This window comes from Mustelus asterias, chromosome 5 (genome assembly GCF_964213995.1).
Source record: "Mustelus asterias chromosome 5, sMusAst1.hap1.1, whole genome shotgun sequence".
Classification (NCBI taxonomy): Eukaryota; Metazoa; Chordata; class Chondrichthyes; order Carcharhiniformes; family Triakidae; genus Mustelus; species Mustelus asterias.
Window position 1 is genome coordinate 18,501,679 of NC_135805.1, and position 18,243 is coordinate 18,519,921.

The following is an 18,243-nucleotide window of genomic DNA, read 5'->3' on the forward strand; positions in this document are numbered from 1 at the left end:
GAAAGTTGGAAATTAACCTGGTAGGTTTTGCCAGGTCTCACACTGCTATTATTCAGTACAAGTCCGAGGAATTCTGAGTGTATGGAAGAAATTACCACAGGCTGGCGTATTTCTTTTTCGATTCGCTACTGAACTTCTTTAGTCAATGAGTGACAAATGCTTGAAATATTATCTATTAAACAAGAATTATTGAGGCTATTAAACTTCTACTGGACACCTCATTGATAGTGTATCGTGTACTAGAGGGATAAGCATTGATAGGCCACTTGACTTTTACTTATCCCTTCTAGTTTGTGTTAATCTTTGATCTTCCAAGTGTCTCCAAGTACAAATATTGCTTAAATATAATCTATTCAACTGCATGCTGTTGGAAATGCCAGTGCTCCTATGCAACATGGCTATATCTATCATTCAGGTGGCTGTAAAGATCTTATGGTAAGAGTTTTAACAACACCAGGTTAAAGCCCAACAGGTTTATTTGGTAGCAAATGCCATTAGCTTTCGGAGCGCTGCCAACACACGACAGCGCAGAGTCGCTGAGCAGAAACTGATAGCCAAGTTCCGTACACACGAGGACGGCCTAAACCGGGATGTTGGGTTTATGTCACACTATCAGTAACCCCCACAGCTTGCCTCCTGGACTTGCAGAATCTCACTGGCTGTCCTGTCTGGAGACAATACACATCTCTTTAAACTGTGCTTAATGCTCCCTCCACTCACATTGTCTGTATCTTTAAGACCTGGTTGGCTGTAGAGATTCGTATTCTAATCAGTATTCTGTAACTTGATTTTGTGTCTCTGTATGCCCTGTTTGAGAGCAGATTTCCACTCCATCTGACGAAGGAGCAGCGCTCCGAAAGCTAATGGCATTTGCTACCAAATAAACCTGTTGGACTTTAACCTGATGTTGTTAAAACACTTACTGTGTTTACCCCAGTCCAACGCCGCCATCTCCACATCAAGATCTTATGGAACATAGCACGGTGTCACAGTGGTCAGCACTGCTGCCTCGCAGCACCAGGGACCCGAGTTCGATTCCCAGCTTGGGTCACTGTCTGTGTGGAGTTTACACATTCTCCCCGTGTCTGCGTGGGTTTCCCCCGGATGCTCCGGTTTTCTCCCACATTCCAAAGATTGCGGGTTAGGTGGATTGGCCTTGCTAAACTGCCCCTTAGTGTCAAGGGGACGAGCTAGGGTAAATGCATGGCATTATGGGAACAGGGCCTGGGTGGGGTTGTGGTCAGTGCAGACTCGATGGGCCAAATGACCTCCTTCTGCACCGTAGGATTCTATGATTTGGTACCTCAGCTATGACTGATAGTGGAAACTGACTCCCCAAAAAAACTACTGAGGCTAGGTCAACTGTAATTTTGAAAGCTGAGATTGATAGATTTGTGCACTTTTTCTAGGATCATTTCCAATATTAGATTTCGCTTTGGTCTGTATCCTGAAACCTGATCCAATTTATTCGACTATCCATGCTATAGTTATTCCAGGTGCCATCTTTACAGTAACATGAACACATTTGGTTTTGTCGCTGCAATATCTCCAGCAACTAGTCTCTGGTGTCTTTATGCTGAATGCGATATGTTAAGCAATAAGTTGCACTTTCACTTGTCTGTGTCCAACTTGAGCACACATGACATCTGCTTCAGGAACAGAATCACAGGCCTAGATTTTTCTTAGATTCCGGATCTCGAAGTCCCTGCCCCCATTTCCAACAGATCTTATTTCCGGCAGTACAGAAATGGGGACAGGATGTGACTCACACATGGTGGAACCAAGAAACCAGCAGGGTCATTTGAACTCAGTGCTTCATTTTCAGTGCAGCGAGGGCCTTATCCCGCAGTGTGTGACTTAAGGATTTTTTAGAGTAGACATAAATGCTCATAAAAGGCGGGTGAAATCTTTGGACCTATAACGCTATTTAAATGCTCAGCCCTTTAAATTTTGAGGGAAAAGAAAACAGCCTGCAAGTGTCTCTGTGGTAAAAAAAATCAATGTTTGCAGTTTTAATTGTTGATGTTGACATTATAGAATCCATTATAGAATTATTATTGTTTGACTGCTTCCAAAACTTGTCATTATCACACTGTGGAATTATATACTCACAGCTTGACTGACACTTCTTGGAAGTTATTAAGGGATTAGCTGTCTTTGATGTGGGGTTATGAATACATATGCTAATTTTTATAAGCGATTAAGTATTTGATGGAATTTAAATGTATTAAATGGGTTTTTATCAATGCATTTTTTTTTGTTATGAAGTGAAGTCTGTAAGAGATATTTAGAACTTTATTTTATTTGATCTCAGCATGGCTCCTGAGGTCTGCCCATTGTGGATATTGAATGAGTTGACAGGTGTAAAGGCAAAGTGTAGTGCGTGAGGAGGAATGAGCTGGGATAAGTTGGGGTGAAGTTGCCATTGGCACGATAAGGGGCATGGATGGACGGGAATGGGTAGGGGTAAGGTTTGACATGAATTGACAATGGCTGGGACATGTAGAATGGGTGTGGGTGTGAGGACCAAAGAGCTACAAGGTCCCAGAGAACCGAGGTAGACCTTTAACCAGCTCACCTTGGCACTCGGCAACTTCTTGTTTCTGCCTTCGATCTGCCTCACTCCACTCATGAACCTCTGATTGTGGATTCTCCCCATCCCCGACGCTCCATGTTCTGGCCTCTCCTGTTCCTGATCACAATTTGTGGTCTCTCCCCCTTCCCAAATCACCTGCTCCTTGTCTAACTCTCTCACCCGTTCCATCATTCGGACTTGCATTCCCATTCAAGACCCAGATCTGATTTGAAACATAATGGGGTGAATTTTCCCGTTCCGCCCGCCACGGGAATCGTAACAGGTGAGGAGCGGGCCATGGAAAGGTCCGTTGACCTGGGGTGGGATGTTTTGGGTTTCAGGGCGAAAGCGGCTGGAAAATCCCGCCCAATGAGTGATTCGGGTCAAGAATGCACTGGGATTGTTGTTGAGTCCATTGCCGGAGGCCCAAATTTGCAGATGGTACTAACATCTATATGATGCAAAAGCAAAAGCAAAATGAAGAAAATAGGAAAGAAATAAAATTAAAATATTCTGCATCATCTTATATTATTCACTCTGACTATTGCTTCACAGCATTGCCTTTAGAGATCACAGCTTGAGATTGTCTAACAAGGTTCAATGGCCAGATCCGAGTTAACGCAGAGTCAACACCCAGGTTACAGAAAGCTGAGCAAAATGTGAAAAAAAGAAAGGCTGAAAGGCAGAAGAATCCACTGTGCAGCTGAAAAGAAAAACCTGTGAGAACATAGAGTCAAATGAGCCGTAGAATACAGTAAAAGGGCAAAAATTACCTTTTAAAATCGGCAACAATCAGGAATTGCTGCTGATTGCATTTTGTTGAAACCTGCGGTGGGGTTGTGCCATCGGCAAGACCATAGATCCTGCTGGCGTCAACGGCAGCAAGATTTCAGCACTTGTCTTTCGGTTCAAATATGGTCTGCATTAATCAAAATATAGCAGTGGAAATAGGCCCCCTTGATTACTGTCGTAATTCATAACATGTCTGGTACCTTAGGATCTTAAAGACAGAGGTTCTGGCAAGTTGTGGATCTTAGCATTGCAAAGAGCCCCTCAATTTTTTGGGGGGCTGGATCTAATTTAAGCAGTTCATAGACTGAAAACTGTTAAAATTCCTGAGAAGCTGCAGTGTTCAGCTTTCCTCCACTGTTAAGCCTTAAAAAATGAGCTTTTGTTTTTCATTCATCATTCCGGCAGATCTCGGGTGGGATTCTCTGGCCGCGCTCGCCCCGAAACTGGAGCATCCCGCCTGAGGTCAATGGACCTTTGCGAGGTCCGCCACCACCCCCACCCACCCCCCCCCCCCCCCCCCCCACCCCACCCCCACCCCCGCCTGCTACAATTGTTTTCCTTTCTCTGTACTTTCTCAAATATTGTCTTTTCTTTTTCAAATTTGGCCCTCTTCTTCCTTCATTTCCTGAAGGCCCACTTGTATGTTCCTGGGAGCTGTAAGTACCTCACCCAAGAGGCTATTCTTCTTTTGGTTTGGACAGAAAATGCTGCAAGTTCTTCGACTGGAAAGTCTGGTACATTCATTTTTAGATAAATAAATCCATTCCAGATACAAAATGCTACTTCTCTGGAGCTAGCACTTCATAGTACAAAAATAAAAACTGTTCCACTCTCCCATTTTTATTTCCCATTTGGATGAGTACAGCGGGTATGGGCATGTATGTATATATGCGAGTCTTCTCCAGTGTGAATACTATACCACACGACCGTATAAGCTAGTGCTGCAAAATTCAGCTCTGTGGTACCAGTAGTTAACGCACCAAATGCAATGAGTGAGTCTACTTCCATGTGCCAGAAGTGTGTAGATTGTGACGTCTGTTGATTTAATACCCAACTAGTCATTGTGGACTTCATCACGCTAGCTAGTGACCCGGCATTAATTGGGGCAGCACGGTGGCACAGTGGTTAGCACTGCTGCCTCACAGCGCCAGGAACCCGGGTTCAATTCCCGGCTTGGGTTACTGTCTGTTTGGAGTCTGCACGTTCGCCCATGCCTGTGTGGGTTTCCTCCGGGTGCTCCGGTTTCCTCCCACAGTCTGAAAGACATGCTGGTTAGGTGCATTGACCCGAACAGGTGCTGGAATGTGACGACTAGGAGAATTTCACAGTAACTTCATTGCAGTGTTAATGTAAGCCTTACTTGTGACTAATAAATAAATTTTAACTTTAATAGCTATCAGCCCTGGCACAATTGGGTGCACAGTTGCCTCTGAGTCAAGAGCTTGTGTGTTCAAGTATCACTGCAGGACTGCAGTGTTGCAGTGTCTGAGATGCCATTTTTCAGATGAGACCGAGATCCCACCCCCACCTCTTAAATGGACAGAAACATCCCACAGCACTGTTTCGAAGAAGAGCAAGATGGTGTCCTGGCCCACATTTATCCCTCAATTAACACCAGCAAAGCAAATGAACTGATCATTATCACATTCCTGTTGATGGCATCTTGCTGTGTGCAATTGACTGTCACATTTTCCATATTACAACAGTAACTACACTTCATAAAAAGCACTTTATTCACTGTAAAGCATCTTGGAGTAGTCGGGAGTTGTGACAGGTGCTATATAAATGTTAGCCTTTCAGTATTTCTTCTTCAACATGCATGGCCGAGCATGCAAGCAGCAGCACAAAGGGCATCAGGTCACCAGTGCTATTTAACAGGCTTAGCAATGACTTGCAGGTCAGTTCCTGATTACTTTTGACTGGCTTTGCTTGCGGTTCACCAAGGTTCTAAAACAACGATAATCATCTGTAATGTATTGCTGCTTACTTAATGATAATGGAAATGTCGGGGCCGGTGATCTTTCAATGGTTATACATCTACAGACGAGGGCGTCTCAATACTTTTCTGAAAGCTGTCACTGCATTCACCATGGTGTGATCCTTAATGCGTCAAGCAGCCAGTGACTAATCTTCAAACAACACGCAGTCTTTCTTTTTAGTCCTTCATCAGGTATCTTTCAGAAGTGACTCACCTCTGCTTCAGAAGCTGTTTGTTGTCTTCAATGGTCACACTGTCAGCATAGTCCCTCCTGAAGATCTCAAAAGCCTCCTGACGTCCAAGTGACATTTCCCCTGCTGTGGAATAGATGGGAAGGCAGAACAACTGAGTGAATACATTCTTTGTAAACATTGGAGAACCAATATGGCGTGTTGATTGTGGAAATCTCTCGGCTACACAATAAAAAGTGAAAGGTCACCTGTCAATTAATGAAAGAGGTGCAAAGCATTTATCGGGGTTTCTGCCCACTGTCAAAAGCAGCAAAAACAAGTGAACTTCCTGCTGATTTTCCTTGGTACGAAAGCAAAATCTACAACTTTCACCTACATGCTTAATTAAGCAAGAAATTTGCAACATTAGTTATGCATAAAAAATATCTCAAAATTAATGCGACAGTACCCTAAAATTAATGCGGCTTTATATACCAACATTGTTGTCAGGAAGCTACAGAAAAAAATCCTGAGAAATGCATTAACACGAGTGATGCGCGATTAAATCACTCGGGAGGCTGGATTGTACCCGGGAAATAAAGGCTTTTATTACTAACAAGAATGGAGCTACTATATACAATATACAATCCCAGACTAAAGGGTCACCAGGCAGTGCAGTGACCTTTATACTCCTCCAGGTAGGTGGAGCCAACTGGAGTGTACCACAGAACAATATCAACAGGTAGAACACCCCCAACCCTAACCCCAACAGTGACAACAGTAACATATCTACAAACACCCATAGTGCTGAACAACTATGGTTCAGTACTCATAGTGGTAACCAACTATGGTTCACCACAACGAGGTACAATGTAAAAAACTGTAAGACAACAGAAATCGGCTTGGTAGTATGAATAGGAAAACAGATTATTTTTTTAAATAGGAGAAACTAATAAATGTTGTTATTCAGAGGGATTTGGGTATCCTTGTACACAAAACACAGAAAGCTAACATGTAGGGAGAGAAACAACAAGGAAGGGAAATGGTATATTTGGATTTATTACAGGAGGGTTACAATGCAATAGTAAATGAATCTTATTGAAAGTGAACGAGACTTTGCCGAGACCACACCACAGCAATTTTGATTTTCATACATGAGGAAGGATATACTTTTATGAGAGGGGGGCAACAAAGATGCACTAAATTGAAAGGGAAGTATTTAATAAGAAGAGCATTTCTCCCAATAGCAGGACAGGAAGTGACATCACTTCTGCTATTTGTCAAAAGCAGTATCGCACACACATAGTTCAGTTGGTAACACTCTTGCCTCTAAGTTAATCTACAGATTTAGTCTCATTGTCGAAGCTGATGCTTCAAAGCACATTGAGTCTTTTACTGGAATAAGCAGATGAGATGATGTGGAGATGCCAGCGTTGGACTGGGGTAAACACAGTAAGAAGTCTCACAACACCAGGTTAAAGTCCAACAGGTTTATTTGGTAGCAAAATCCAAATAAACCTGTTGGACTTTAACCTGGTGTTGTGAGACTTCTTACTGTGTTTGCTCCAGTCCAACGCCGGCATCTCCACATCATGACTACCATCGACACCGCAAACTGCCGGCTCTAAGTGGAGAGGATCTCCAAGAAGATCGCGCGTATCGACACAGACATCAAGTTTCTACAAAGATGCAAGAAAGCAGACAAGATACCGAAAGGACTACAAATCACGAACCCACTCAGGTCAACCTTTAACACAGACTACGCTGAGAGACTTTGCCGTCGCACCTCTCTCACACTCCTCAAACACCTCATACACCAACTCTACAGCAAACGCCGCAGCCTGGAAACCAAGATCGAATCCATATTCTCAACTTGCGCTCAGGTCGCAGACCAGCTGCGAAACTCTGCCAAGCAGACGAGACAAAGGAACTACACCATCTACATGCACACCAAGAACAGGAAACTTGAGAAACTCGGCATCACCACCAGCAGGAACCAAGCCTCCCCCGGTACCACAGTAGAAAACAGTACCAATGCAGGAAAGTCCATTGTCAACTTGTCGGACTTCACACTTCAACCAGATGAAATCGAAGTTCTCAGCCGAGGGCTCAATTTCTGCCCCACCACCAAAATAGACCCCATCAGTCTCGCAGCGGACACAGAGGAATTCATCAGGCGAATGAGGCTGCGGGAGTTCTTTCACAAACCCCAAGAGGCCAACAGCAAACACAATGAGACAGCCAATGAACCAGAACAGCCAACAGAGAGATCCGCAGTGCAGCAACCGAAGAGGAAAGAGTCGAATTGGACTCCTCCGGAAGGCCGCTGCCCTCGACTTGACATGTATGCCCAAGCCGTCAGGAGGTGCGTCAACACCAGATTCATCAGCCGCACTCACAAGACAGCCCCGAACATCACCCAAGCACAACGCAACGCCATCCACGCTCTCAAGACCAACCGCAACATTGTCATCAAACCAGCAGACAAAGAGGGCCATCGTCATACTGAACAGAACGGATTACTGCAAAGAAGTGTACCAACAACTGAACAACGAGGAACACTACAGATAGTACCCACAGATCCAACCAAAGAACACACCCGTCAACTCAACAGACTGATCAAGACCTTTGATCCGGACCTTCAGAGCACCCTCCGTGCTCTCATCCCACGTACTCCCCGCGTTGGAAATCTCTACTGCCTCCCGAAGATACACAAGACAAACACACCCGGCCGTCCCATCGTATCGGGCAATGGGACCCTGTGCAAGAACCTCTCCGGCTACGTCGAGGGCATCCTGAAACCCACTGTACAAAGAACCCCCAGCTTTTGTCGCGACACTACGGACTTCCTACAAAAACTCAGCACACATAGAGCAGTTGAACCAGGAGCACTCCTCGTCACAATGGATGTCTCAGCACTTTACACCAGCATCCCCCACGACGATGGCATTGCTGCAACTGCCTCAATACTAAACGCCGACAACTGCAGGTCTCCAGATGCAATTTTACAACTCATCCGCTTCATCCTGGACCACAGTGTCTTCACCTTCAACAACCAGTTCTTCATCCAGACACACGGAACAGCCATGAGGAACAAATTTGCACTTCAATATGCCAACATCTTCATGCACAGGTTCGAACAAGACCTCTTCACCGCCCAGGACCTTCAACCCGATGCTATACACGAGATACATCGATGACATTTTCTTCCTTTGGACTCATGGTGAACAATCACTGAAACAACGAAATGATGGCATCAACAAGTTCCATCCCACCATCAGACTCACCATAGACTACTCTCCGGAATCGGTTGCATTCTTGGACACATGCATCTCCATTAAGGACGGTCACCTCAGCACCTCACTGTACCGCAAGCCCACGGATAACCTCACGATGCTCCACTTCTCCAGCTTCCACCCTAAACACGTTAAAGAAGCCATCCCCTACGGACAAGCCCTCCGAATACACAGGATCTGCTCAGATGAGGAGGATCGCAACAGATACCTCCAGACGCTGAAAGATGCCCTCATAAGAACAGGATATGGCACTCGACTCATCAATCGACAGTTCCGACGCGCCACAGCGAAAAACCGCACCGATCTCCTCAGAAGACAAACACGGGACACGGCGGACAGAGTACCTTTCTTCTCCGGAGCCTTCAACATGTCATTGATGAAGACGAACATCTTGCCAAGGCCATCCCCACACCCCCACTTCTTGCCTTCAAACAACCGCACAACCTCAAACAGACCATTTTCCGCAGCAAACTATCCAGCCTTCAGGAGAACAGTGACCACGACACCACACAACCCTGCCACAGCAACCTCTGCAAGATGTGCCGGATCATCGACACGGATGCCATCATCTCACGTGAGAACACCATTCACCAGGTACACGGTACATACTCTTGCAACTCAGCCAACGTTGTCTACCTGATGCACTGCAGGAAAGGATGTCCCAAGGCATGGTACATTGGGGAGACCATGCAGACACTGCGACAACAGATGAATGAACACCGCTTGACAATCACCAGGCAAGACTGTTCTCTTCCTGTTGGGGAACACTTCAGCAGTCACGGGCGTTCGGCCTCTGATCTTCGGGTAAGCGTTCTCCAAGGCGGCCTTACCGACACACAACGCAGAGTCGCTGAGCAGAGACTGATAGCCAAGTTCCGCATACATGAAGATGGCCTCAACCAGGATCTTGGGTTCATGTCACATTATCTGTAACCCCCACGACTTGCCTAGGCTTGCAAAATCTCACTAACTGTCGTGTCTGGAGACAATACACATCTCTTTAACCTGTGCTTAACGCTCTCTCCACTCACATTGTCTGTACCTTTAAGACCTGTAAAGACTTGCATTCCAACCATTATTTTGTAAATTGAGTTTGTGTCTTTATATGCCCTGTTTGTGAACAGAACTCCCACTTACCTGACGAAGGAGCAGCACTCCGAAAGCTAGTAGCTTTTGCTACCAAATAAACCTGTTGGACTTTAACCTGGTGTTGTGAAACTTCTTATTAAGCAGATGAGGCCAGGTTTCAATATAAAATCTGAACAACTGTTTCTCAAAGATGCAGTATTCTCTCAGTGCCATTGTCTTCAAATGTAAATTCTTTCTTTAAGAACCATAGGAAATTGTATATCAGAAATATCAGCTGGTAAGTTCTGCCCACCTCCCACGAACAGTTGTACTGCTTCTCAGTATTCTTAGTGGCAGCCATATTTGAAGTGAGAATGGTCCACGACCAAAGCTGTCATAAATTACAGAGTGACATGCGGTACTCGTGGCTCCTTGTTCATTTTTAGATTTACCTCTGTAAGGCTGCCCAGTATCATGCAACATTAATACTACACATTGGTGACTCCTGAATCATAGAAACCATAGAATCTCTACAGTGCAGAAGGAGGCCATTCGGCCCATTGATCTGCACCGACTCTCCGACAGAGCATTTTACCCAGGCTCTATCACCAGAACCCCAGGCATTTATCTCACTACTCCCCGTAACCCGCACATCTCTGGATTGTGGGAGGAAACCGGAGCACCCGGAGGAAAACCACGACGGCACAAGGAGAATGTGCAAACTCCACACAGACAGTGACCTGAGGCTGGATTTGAACCCGGGTCCCTGGCGCTGTGAGGCAGCAGTGCTAACCACTGTCGTCCATGGGCACGCTCTGTATCTGACCCCAGGCCTTAAGGGGGAATGCAGCAATTAGAGGCATCTTCCACTGTGCAGCAGCAATCACAGTCTGTTTATAAATGTGCTTATATTTTCCAAGTTACAGAACTGCATGGGGTTAAATCATTTGGATGGAAACATTTCAGAATAGGGCAAAATTGCACAAGATTTTTAATTTGCTGCGTCTTGTCCTTAGGATTGGAAAAACTGGGTTGTCTGAGTAGATTCCTGGCATAAACAACACAGTCACAAAATGCGATCCAACCAGTAAACAAAGTACCAAGGACGACATTACATTTTTCTTTCTACTGTAATCAAGCGATTCATAAACAACAAAAGCATTGGGTAAAGAGAGCTCCTTTACTCTAAGGCCAGGTATATGTGTGATGGATATAAAGCCAAAACAGCAGACTAAACCTTGTGTAATGTAATTGGTGTGTAATGAAATCTATTGGTGTAAAACAACTGAAAAAGGAAACAATCATTTACCAATTTGCAAATATTCCATAAGAGAGGCCTGGCGGTCAGATTATCCTTCTTGCCCCAATTCTCCCGCCCCCTCCCACCACAAGGGGGCAGCACGGTGGCACTGCTGCCTCACAGAGCCAGGGACCCGGGTTCGATTCCGAGCTTGCCTGTTATCTCCACTCTTTGTGGAGTTTGCCCGTTCTCCCCTTGTCTGCGTGGGGTTTCCTCCGGGTGCTCCGGTCTCCTCCCACAGTCCGAAAGACGTGCTGGTTAGGTGCATTGGCCGTGCTAAATTCTCCCTCAGTGTACCCGAACAGGCGCCGGAGTCTGGCGACTAGGGAATTTAACTGGAATACACTTTTTTATGGCCACAGACCACATTCCTTCAATTATTATACAATGCGTTCTGTTACTGGATGCTATATTTGGAGCATCAATACAATCAGTGTCTGAAGTACTCAGAAATGATTGGATATGGGAAAGGAAGGCCAAGTGGCGAAGGTGTTATTATTGCCCTACATGCTGCTGCCTACTGCTGGTAATGTAAACCTGATTAAAAACTGGAAAGACTTACATTTCTATGTGGCTTTTCACATCCTCAGGATGTCTAAGATTGGTCAGTTTGTGCACAAACAGCAATGCGTTAATGATCAGATAATCTGTTTTTGTGCTGCTGATCAAGGGATAACTATTGGTCAGCACGCGCGGGGAAAACTCCACTGCTCTTCTTCAAAACAGTAGTTGTGGATCTTCTACGTTCATCGGAGAGAACAGGCTGGGTCCTGGCTTAACTTCTCATCCGAAGAAACAAAATATCCAAAAGTGCAGGATAAGGAACATAACAGCAGGAGGAGGCCATTCAGTCCATCGAACCTGCTCCACCATTCAAGACGATCATGGTTGATCTCATCTCGGCCTCAACACCGCTTTCCTGCCAATTCTCCATAACCCTGCAACCAATTACTAATTAAAAATCTGTTTCTCAAAATTTACTCAATGTCCTGGCATCCACCACACCCTGAGGTAGTGAGTTCCACACATTCACAACCCTCTGAGAGAACTTCTCAAAGGGAAAGAGGTTCCCTTTGAGAATTGAGTTTCTCCTCAGTTCTGTTTTAAATCTGCTACCCCTCATTTCTCTTCTCACCCCCCCACTTGAAAGGCTCCCTGTACCAGAGTGCCATGATCAGTTTGCTCATCCTCCCTACAGTCTCCGCTCTCGTCTACACGGGAATTCTCTCAGTACTGTGGGTGTACTGGATTTTGTGTGTGCAAGCTCTGCAGTGTGACTTGAACTCACAACCCTCTGACTCAGAAGTGAGAGTTGTTATTAGCTTCACTGGCAAAACAAGTTGAAAATTTGTAGATCTATGAGTAATCGGCTTGGAGATTCCGAATCGCCTGAACACCACTGCCAGAAATTTGATACTACACTCGTGGAGAAAATGACCATGACTCCCCTAGTGTGCCTACACCACAAGGTGATGAACGTAGCCCAATCCATCACGCAAATCAGCCTCCCACCCATTGACTCCGTCTACACTTCCTGCTGCCTCGGAAAAGCAGCCAGCATAATTAAGGACCCCACGCACACCGGACATTCTCTCTTCCACTTTCTTCCGTCGGGAATAAGATACAAAAATCTGAGGTCACGTACCAAACAACTCAAGAACAGCTTCTTCCCTGCTGCCATCAGACTTTTGAATGAAACTACCTTGTATTAAGTTTATCTTTCTCTACACCCTAGCTATGACTGTAACACTACATTCTGCACCCTCTCGTTTCCTTCTCTCCTATGTACTCTATGAATGGAATGTTTTGTCTGTATAGTGCGCAAGAAACAATACTTTTCACTGGACCCCAATGCATGTGACAATAATAAATCAAATCAAATACAAAGTTATACCAGAAATACATAAAAAATAAGCCAATAAATGGTAACCAAGGCCGGAAACTATCTGTTATTGACTAGAATGCGTGATCTATTGCATAATGGCTGCTCTTTACATCAGCATTGACTCCTATTCCTTTACTACATCCGTGGGTTTCCTCCGGGTGCTCTGGTTTCCTCCCACAGTCCGAAAGATGTGCCGGTTGGATGCATTGGCCATACTAAATTCTCCCTTAGTGTACCCGCACAGGCACCGGAGTGTGGCGACTTGGGGATTTTCACAGTAACTTCATTGCAGTGTTAATGTAAGCCTACTTGTGACATTGATAAATAAACTTTAAATCTGTTGATTCACAGGTAAAGAAGACTTCTTTGCGAGCTTATTCTGACTTTGGGGGCAGCCACATGATAGCTGGAGATATGAAGGCACGATGGCAAAAGCCTGATTTTACGCTGCTGCTTCTTTTTTTGAAAAATGAATGCGTTTACCCACTATGGCGCAGCTTTTTCAAATACACGGCCGTATTTGGACCGAGTAGAAGGTCACAGCTGTATAATATTTCTAAGTTCATTTTCTCAAAGTACTTGGTCATAAATAAATGGCCTTAAATGGCCACAAGTGGTTGACCTTAAAAACCAGCCACAGTAGGTGGTGGATAATTTTTGCTGGGTTTGCTTGGAATCAATGGAAGAAAAACAAACAATTGCAAACAGATGCAGATTAGCTTTCAGAACAAAAGTCATGCTGATTGAGGGATGAGCTCAGTCCCCTCAATTGGTAGCATGATCTTATAAAGGCTAAGTATATCCTAAAGCAAGGCCAAGAGGAAAAGAGGCATTATAAGCGTGTTTATATGTTCACCGCTTTCTGAAAAAGTGGCTTTTTTCCATTGTCAGCCTAATGTTACATTTCGCAAAGGCTAAATGTGCATGAACTCAGGGATACTCTATTCCAGATGGTGGCATTTATCCACTGTGTTCTCCAAACAACTTTCTTAAAACTGCTCAGTAGGAGAAAATATGTGGAGAGACGCCACTTGCAATGCAAAGCATCTCTCTACTTAAGTGACCACATGCTGCAAAAAAAAAATCCCAAAGCACTTCAGATGATGAAGGGGCAAAGGGGTCCAAATTCAAAAATAAATGCAGCAGATTTTTTTCGAAAACATCATAAAAATGTCCAAGGCATTTTGGAGCGGCAATATGAGACAAAATACGACACCAAGCCACACAAAGAGGTGTTGGGACCGATGACAAGAAACCTGGTCAAAGAGATAGATTTTAGGGAGTTTGCTGAAGGAAGAAGTGAGGTAACGGGTTGGAGAGGTTTACGCAGGGAATTGCAGAGCATCGAGCCTTGGGAGCTAAAGGCCTGGCTGCCAATGGTAGAACAATTAAAAATAGGATGCTCAAGAGGCTGGAATTAGAGAAGCACAGATATCTTGGAGGGCTGCAGAGCTGAAGATTATAGAGATAGAAGGGCCAGCCAGAGATGGATTTGGAAACAAGAATGATAATTTTAAAATTGAGGCTTGTTTAGTCAGAAGGCAGGAAGTACAGGAGGATGAAAAGCAGTATCGGGTGTGAGTTTTGGAAGCCCTCGAGTTTATGGTGTGTAGAATGTGACAAGGAGGCTAGGAGGGCATTGGATTAATCAGCTTTGGAGTCTACAGACCGGATTATAATGTTAGGGTCAGGAATCATGAGTTGAGCCATCTCCTGATGTCAGGGATCAACGCCTCCTACCTGGCAGTGCCCGCACACACAATTTTCAAGGTTGGGTGGGAACAGGCTAGAGTCACAACTGCCATCTCAAAAGCAGGCCCAACACTCGTACAAGGTGGCAGATGCCAAGGCCCACAAGTTAGGTGACCTACTAGCTAGCCCTTACACCTCACAGCCCCCAACCCCCAACCACACTCCACACAACTCCCATGCCCCCTTCATGTTCCCCATATTCCCTCATATCTCCCATGCCTGTTCTATATTTTCCATGCCCACTTACCCAGTATCCACTATAGACAGCATTTGTGGGCCCAATGATAACATTGGGAAATCTTTGGAATGCTCATGATATTTTCAAAATAGACAGTCATTCAAAAATCTTGTTAAAAGACTTCCGTCCTCTTATGAGTTCATAAAACTGTCAATCAAATGCACATCCATTCATTTCCGATTTGAAAAAAAGCAATCATCTTAAGTGCTAATAAAACTGTCAACACTAAAAGCCAATTTAAATCCTCTTCAAAAAACTTTAATCCTATTAATTGCTCATAAAAGTGTTGGTCAAAACAAATCTCACAGTCCCCTTGATAGCTGTATCATGAACCATTGCTGAGTTGGGCTTGGAGTTTAACCAAGCATTCATAATGGAATTCCAAAAACATTTGAGTTAATAAAGCTTCTGTAGCTGAATACATTAAAATGCTCAAATGACTGGGCTGTCAGTGAAAAAAAAATCACAGGGGAAGACTGACAAATTAAAACCTTAATCTCAATATTCTTGAATACAGAACAGCAACTATCTACTGGATAAAATACTGTAATGCACATTCTAGAATACTGGTCAATTTGATGATCACTTACCTTTTCTAAAGAAAGTCCTAACATTAATTAGGTATATTCAGCTTATTATACACCATTCCATTATGGCATAAATTGCCCATTCTGACATGTGAAATTGACAAAACCTTTTGAACTTACCTGTAAAAATATCCCTGACCCCAGATTAGGCTTCCCCATGCTTCAAGACTGCCCTGAGATGCTGAGAGCCATGCTGCCTGTCAAAATGAGCTGGACTCCACAGAAATGGTGGGAGATAAAATGCCCACACTCGCAGTGGAGTAGGCAAGGACTGGATTGCTGCATGTGGACTCACTATCTGCATCCTTATCCCGAGCCTTAAAACTCCCATAAGAATGGGAACAAGAATCCCAGAATTTGGTCCAACCCAACAGGTTTTAATTCCATCTAACCTTGTTCTGACTTAAATGGAGTCGCGAAAATCGAGGCCTTTATATTTGCATTAATAAGTTCAAACATGCACAAGCAACCTTTCCTTCAATGCAAATGTCATGGGCTGAGTAATTAGCAGACGGTCAACTCTAACCTTGCTCCATCCACATCCTATTTTTTCCAAGGCAATATGAAAAGACCTTTCCTGCTTACAGGTTTATTTGATTTGAATGAGAACGATCCCGGGAATGAAAAGCTTGACGTATGAGGAGCATTTAAGGACTCTGGGTCTGTACTTGATACAGCTTAGAAAGATGAGGGGAGGATCTCATTGAAACTTACAGAATACTGAAAGGCCTGGATAGAGTGGACATGGAAAAGATGTTTCCATTAGTAGGAGAGACTAAGATTCGAGGGCACAGCCTCAGAGTGAAGGGACGACCCTTTAGAATGGAGATGAGGAGGAATTCCTTCAGCCAGAGGGTGGTGAATCAATGGAATCGACTCTCACCAACTTTTACAGATGCACCATAGAAATCATTCTTTCTGGCTGTATCACAGCTTGGTATGGCTCCTGCTCTGCCCAAGACCTCAAGAAACGACAAAAGGTCATGAATGTAGCCCAATCCATCACACAAACCAGCCTCCCATCCATTGACTCTGTCTACACTTCCCGCTGCCTCGGCAAAGCAGCCAGCATAATTAAGGGCCCCGCGCACCCCGGACATTCTCTCTTCCACCTTCTTCCATCGGGAAAAAGATACAAAAGACTGAGGTCACGTACCAACCGACTCAAGAACAGCTTCTTCCCTGCTGCCGTCAGACTTTTGAATGGACCTACCTCGCATTCAGTTGATCTTTCTCTACACCCCAGCTATGACTGTAACACAACATCCTGTACTCTTTCCTTTCCTTCTTTGTGAACGGTATGCTTTGTCTGCATAGCGTGCAAGAAACAATACTTTTCACTGTATCCCAATACATGTGATAATAATAAATAAAATCAAAATCAAATCGAATCAATCAAAAAGGAATTCATTGCCATGGAAGATTGTGGAGGCCAAGATATTGAGTGTACTTAAGACAGAGATACATCAGTTCTTGATTAGTAAGGGGATGAAAGGTTATGGGGAAAAGGCGGAGGAGTGGGGTTGAGAAATTTATCAGCCACGATTGAATGGCGGAGCAGACTTGATGGGACAAATGGCCTAACTTTGCTCCTATGATCTTATGATTTATCTTTCCCAACAAAGTCGCATCTCTGCACTCAGTGGGGAGTTGCTCAGCAGAGTGACCTGTTAACTAGCTCCTTTATGGAGAAAGGTGTGCCGATTGGCAAGTGTTCTCAAACTGTGTGCTGGTACCGAGGCATCCAAGTTGGGAAACCTTGGTACTGGCTGAGCACCCGACAGCTAAGCTGTTTGGTTACCTGCTGTTACGGTCCGCCAAAGTGCAGGCACCCTGCCTGATCTGAATGTTAGCAGAACAAACTCCCTTTTTTTTCTGACGTGACTTCAACTGCTTCACGCAAAAAAGACCGCTGAAAATGAGAGAGGAAAATAGCAACAGATCTGGTATTCTGGCCTTTGATCACTGATTTGGTCAAGGAAGGTTTTATTCTTTTTTCCCCCGCGCAAGAACTGTTTTTCATATTAAATGGGAAAGCAGGAATACAATATTCAAAGCAGACCACAAAAGCAAATCACCGACATGTGCACAGAATCCCCTGAAATGGAAACCTGACTGCTATTTCACTTCTATCCAAGGATATAATGAGAAAACAGCAGGATATATGTCAGCGAATTAACACATTATCAACTAGCTCCCTTAGGATTCAAGAATAAGAATCTTTAATAATCAGTGCTCTATAATACACTTCCATCAGGTGTTTCACTGACTATTTTCAATGCATTCGTCTGTAGATGTTTTTTAGTCCTCCTGGCAGATGGAGTACTCTATGATAGAAAAAGGCCTTTCACAAAGCGGTGCAATTAAAACTGACTTAAAAGGACAGAATTTTAACAAGCAACACGAGGTGGGTTTGAGTGCACGCAGGGAGTTAAATTCCCCAAAAGTGATGTTTGCTTTTATTCATTCGTGGGACGTGGGCGTCGCTGGCTGGCCAGCATTTATTATGTGGAGATGCCGGCGTTGGACTGGGGTGAACACAGTAAGAGTTTGAACAACACCAGGTTAAAGTCCAACAGGTTTATTTGGTAGCAAATACCAT

General features: G+C 44.4%; 1 protein-coding gene across 1 annotated transcript in view; it reads right to left on the reverse strand.

Moving 5' to 3' along the window:
• Positions 1-18,243, reverse strand: part of kif6 (kinesin family member 6) — a 406,644-nt gene that overhangs the window by 97,182 nt on the left and 291,219 nt on the right. The window contains exon 14 of the mRNA XM_078213528.1: positions 5,560-5,662. Coding sequence (XP_078069654.1) covers positions 5,560-5,662 — 103 coding nt within the window. The remainder of the gene's footprint in view (positions 1-5,559; positions 5,663-18,243) is intronic.